General features: G+C 40.1%; 1 protein-coding gene across 1 annotated transcript in view; it reads right to left on the bottom strand.

Moving 5' to 3' along the window:
• Positions 1 to 5000, bottom strand: part of g6fl (g6f-like) — a 23272-nt gene that overhangs the window by 10155 nt on the left and 8117 nt on the right. Inside the window, exon 6 of the mRNA XM_088998504.1 lies at positions 1730 to 1978. Within this exon, the coding sequence (XP_088854630.1) occupies positions 1730 to 1978 (249 nt within the window). The remainder of the gene's footprint in view (positions 1 to 1729; positions 1979 to 5000) is intronic.

Here is a 5000-nt window from a genome sequence, read left to right as displayed (position 1 = left end):
AGTGAATGAGTTAAAAATCTTCAATTCCACTGTTGTACATGTTTTTGAAATGGTAGCAATACCCACGTGCAAAATTCTCACAAAAGGCCAGAACCTTTTTTCGAGCGCATTGGAACCTCAGCTGTGAAAGCAGACGCGCTAACTTCCCACGTGGTCCCCTATCAAGCCGCACACAGCTGTTTCAGACCAATCCAAGCCTGTGTTCTTCCAAAGACGTGTCATGGCCATTATGCAAATGAACTTAATGGGCCTCATCTCACACTGAATGACACACGCACAATCTGCCTCACTCCCGCGATAGCGAAAGAACTCGTACTCTGTCCAAAAGTAGAAGTAAAGGCCCATTCGGTAAACGGCTATCAGGCTACTTTGTTTTCTCAGAGGGTAACAATCTCCAGTGATACCTTGGCTTCGGAACTTAATTGGTTCCCAGAACGTGTGTGTCAGGTGAAAAGTGTGTATTCCAAACATTAATTTCCCATAGGAAACCATTAAAATGAGAATAATCCGTTCCCAGGTCCCCATAAAACATAGTTTTCAACTAAATAACCCTTAAAATTACACACAGTAACCCTTATTTTATGTATAATAAATGTGCTATGGTATTGGAATTAAAGAAATAAACTGTACTGTATAATAAAGTCATTTTATTTACCTTTGTGATAGTCGTTGATGGCTCGATGGAATGGATAGCTTATTGCATAAAGTGTCTCAAGGAGCTCTGGGTTGTACATCTTAGAAGTTGTGATATTGCAACAGCAACAGATGCAGGCAGACACACTTGAAACTTCATTAATAGCTGGTTCCCTTGCTTGTATGTTCTATTCAAATTGTACAGATGGCTTGTTTTGTGGAGCCTTATTGATGGGATATTTCAACCTTGCAGTCTACACTCTGCCATTGAACTATCAATAAAGTTGAAACAAGTCCAAATTTCACTGTGTTTCCTATCAGTTTTCTCACAATTTCACTTTTTTTTGTTTCAAGCTCTGTCGTTTCCCTTTCAAGCGTGTGTGTGTTTCTGTTTCTGTAACCCCTCCCCCCGCTCACTGCTGCATGTGACCTCTCCCTCCTCTGCCACGGATCTTGACCAATCATGTGTGGCTTTAACCGAAGACTGGGGGCGGGGAATAGAGGGGGAAAAAAAAGCCGGCAGCCATTTCAGGAGCTCCAAGAATTCGCGAACGACACATCACTCATTGCGGCGCTCCGTGTGTTTCCCGAAAAATAGTTTGTATGCCAAGATTATATTCTCGCAAATTTAACGTTCGTAAGGCAAAAAGTTCATTAGCTAAAGCGTTCGTAAGCCGGGGTATCACTGTATAACTTTGAGTTATTATTGTCTGTCCCCGTGTGCTTATGCACCTTTTGTGTTCAGAGATCCGTTTGCTTGAAGAGTAAAAGACTGTGATGCTAATTGCTAGCCATTGGATGGAGTTTCCAATGTTGTCTTAGCATTCACTGCCATTCCCGAATCTGCATTGAATGTTTATGTAGTCCTCAAACTCAATAGTCTGTGGGTCCTGGAATTTGAGTGACAATGACAAAAACCCTGGCACTGGAGTGGACACATTTTTTTGCACGTCTGGCAGTGAATGAGTGATGATTATTGGAAGGTTATTCTGCTAAATATCGGCCTCAAAACGGAATCTCAATTATTCCCATCATGACTATTTCTATTGCTTCGTCTTATCTAATAAAACCAAATGAAAAACAACGTTTGTATTACCTTTTTCCATGACGGCGTACATGGCGCTGATGGTTTGGCCATTTTTGAGCCGTAAGGTGCACGTGTAGTTGCCGGCCGTTTCCAAGGTGACAGGTAACTGTAGCACGGCGACGACACTGCCAGGAGAACTTGTCGTCATCGCCGGCGGACAACGCTCGTTTCGATATTCCCACCATGCCTCTTCGACTTGGGAAATTTCGCTGTACAGGCACTGTAGCTGCAGCGTGGATCCTAAACGCCGGGCCATCACTGTGGAAATAGGAGAGGTGGGAAAAAAACAAAGGCAAAAAGAAGACGAAGGATTAAAAAGAGGCTGGCGTGCTGCTTTTGGCACAGCAGGAAGATAGCATTTTCTATGCAGAGGATAAAGAATACATGCCTGTTATTTTGTCTGTCTTTGTGTGTTACATCAACATTTGTGTTCCGTCTTCATTGCTGAAAGGGTAACCATACGGCCACCTGGATGCTAATTGTTAGCTAGCGTTAATGTTGCTGTCTTTTTTGAATACACAATGTCTCATTCTTTTTGATTCAGGACGTCTTGCCTTGCTGGAGAATCAAAACAATGGCTTCAGATTCGGAGAATATGCTTTCTTGTTACGCATCCAGTTATGAATATGATTCAAATAGTTCTGAAGAGGAAAGTATACATGTTTGCAATCGATTAAAGAAGGTCTTCCGTGTCATTTTGAGTGATCAAGACTGATGTGTACCGTCACAGAAAATGCAGAAGATGGCGCCAGAGCTCCCGTTGGAAATGGATTGATTTTTCAGCTTGGAATTTGTGTCTGCGAATATCAAAGAGTTTTCTCAGTGTAACATACAACGATTCACCATTGCGTTATTTATGTGTTTTCCTTCTAATTTTGCCATCAACATGGATCAACACGAAGTTTTCAGACCAAGCAAAGTACCGCAAAATGCGTTGAGGTGATGCAAAGTATGTCCTAAGGACATAGTCCATTCTCGGTCAGGGGCGTTCCTTCTGTGACGTGACGTAAGGACTCGTCACCAACTCAAAAACAAGTCTTTAAACGTAAAATATTGCTATATGCGGTGGAATCTTTGTAAAATACGCAAAGTAGAAGTCATTTGAAGCCATTTTACAAATTATGGACACAACTTGTCCGGAGACGTCGTTTGTCCTTTAAACAAGGTTTTTGCATGCAAAACCATGAAACAATCTGCATTGATCTTGACATCTTGTAGCTTATTGTTTGTTATTCATGTCCTAATATGCCACATATCACCGAAGTTGATGCTATATTGCTTATTCACGGAGCTTCATATATGCTTCATGTCGTGTCCTTCACCAGTTTCGTCGTTTTGCTTACACGGCTCGAATTGATACGAAAGGACTTCTTTAATCGATCGCAATCGATTCCTCTTAAAAACTATTTGAATCATATTCATAACTGCATGAGTAACAAGAAAGGATCTTTTTCTGAATCTGAACTCTTTGAAGTCATTGTTTTGAATGTGGCGCAAGGCACTTTGTGAAGGAGTATCCTGGCGTGACGTCACGAACAAAGGGGCGGGACCTTCTGAAACGGAAACTTTCTGAGGTCATTTTGTAGTTTTGGGACACTTTAAATCATTTTTATTGGTGTTTTTCATTTGACTAAAAATATCAGCCTGCATGTTTAGATGCTATAAAACGTTTTTCTGATGTCAGTTAGGAAACAAAAAAAATGGTGTCCTTTAAAAATCCACCGTTATTTGTTTTACATGGCGCGGCGAGAAAAAAAAAAAAAAACAGTGACCGAATGGAGACGAGATGAGTTGGCGAGAATGTCACAAGACGAGTGAAGGCAAAGGAGCGAGGCGGTACGGGAAAGTCACATAATGGTTGCGCTGATTGCAGAAAAGGCCAAGGATGGATAAGGGGAGTGATGGGCCGAAAATGGACGGCCATGTGAGAGAAGAATAAAAACAAAAAATACGAGAGAGTACCATCAACGGAGAGGTCACGAAAAATATATATTCATGAAAGTGATTTGCTGCTAATACCCCACTTGACGGTGATGGATGCTTCATGTCTCATCAAAGCCAAATGAGAATCCATCTGGGTGTAATCAGACCTCCGCCGACTACGAAACCCCCCACCCCCTTTCACCTCACCCCATTGTGTCACGTAAAAACACACATATTTCAGCGTTGATTAGTGTGATCAGCATAGGCCACCTACAGCCTCAGTGGGAGGCCAGCAGGTATAATCACACATAATGATACTCATAATGAGGTGGGGTAAAAATATATGCGTCACATGATTGCTATGTGGGCGCCCATATATGTGTGTGTGTGTGTGTGTGTTTTGCACATGTGTGACAATGACTGATCTGCTCGTCATGTCTGGGCAGATGTGATGGATGTCGCCGGTGAGTGTGATTAGTAAACTCTCTCGTGGTCACCATCACAGGGAGGAATATCTGGCCTTTTTTTTAATTGTGATTTATTATTATTTTTTTGTTTATGCCTGCGATGAGACGCGATTGTTCCTGTGTGGGTGTTGTAAAGCGTGAAATAAGGCCCATTCATGGACAGATTGGGGCCACAACAACACAGATATTACCAGAATGTTTTTTTTTTTTCAAGAAACAGATTTGTAATTTTTTTTTAATGGAAAAAAATGTCTGTGTGTATATGTACACACACACACACACACACAGTTTTTCTGGGCAGTGAGGACAAAATAGTTTAAAAAAATATATATATTCTCCAAATAGTTGTCTTCCATAAATAATTTACATTTCATAAAAAAAATAGAAGAGAAAAAAAGGACAAAGTTTGCATTTTTTTATTTTTTTTTTTTATAAAATGCGTTTCCCCCCCCCCCCCCCGGAATAAAATCAGCAAATTTGATTAAACAAAAAGTAAGTCATACTATGAAGATAAATTAAACAAGAGGGGCAAATGGTAGAAAAGTAAGTGGACTTTTAGGTTATTATAAAAAAGTAGCGATGACAGGAAAGTCCATTTTACTTAATAATTAAATTTTAAAAGTACAAATTTTGCCCCAAAAATGTAATGAGGAAATAAAATATATATATATATATATATATATATATATATATATATATATATACACACACACACACACACAGTAAAGTCTTGTTATATCGATATCGGATATATCGATAGTCCCGGTTATATCGATACTATTTCTATGCACGCACGGAGAAAATTACATGCAAACAGGGTCGGATATATCGATAGTCCCGGTTATATCGATATTTTTTCGGACTCCCTTGAATATCGATATAACGAGACT

The sequence above is a fragment of the Hippocampus bargibanti genome, linkage group LG06 (assembly GCF_051943395.1).
Source record: "Hippocampus bargibanti isolate YZ-2025 linkage group LG06, ASM5194339v1, whole genome shotgun sequence".
Lineage (NCBI taxonomy): Eukaryota > Metazoa > Chordata > Actinopteri > Syngnathiformes > Syngnathidae > Hippocampus > Hippocampus bargibanti.
Note: the sequence above shows the minus strand (reverse complement) of the source record. Positions and strands in the feature narration are given on the sequence as shown.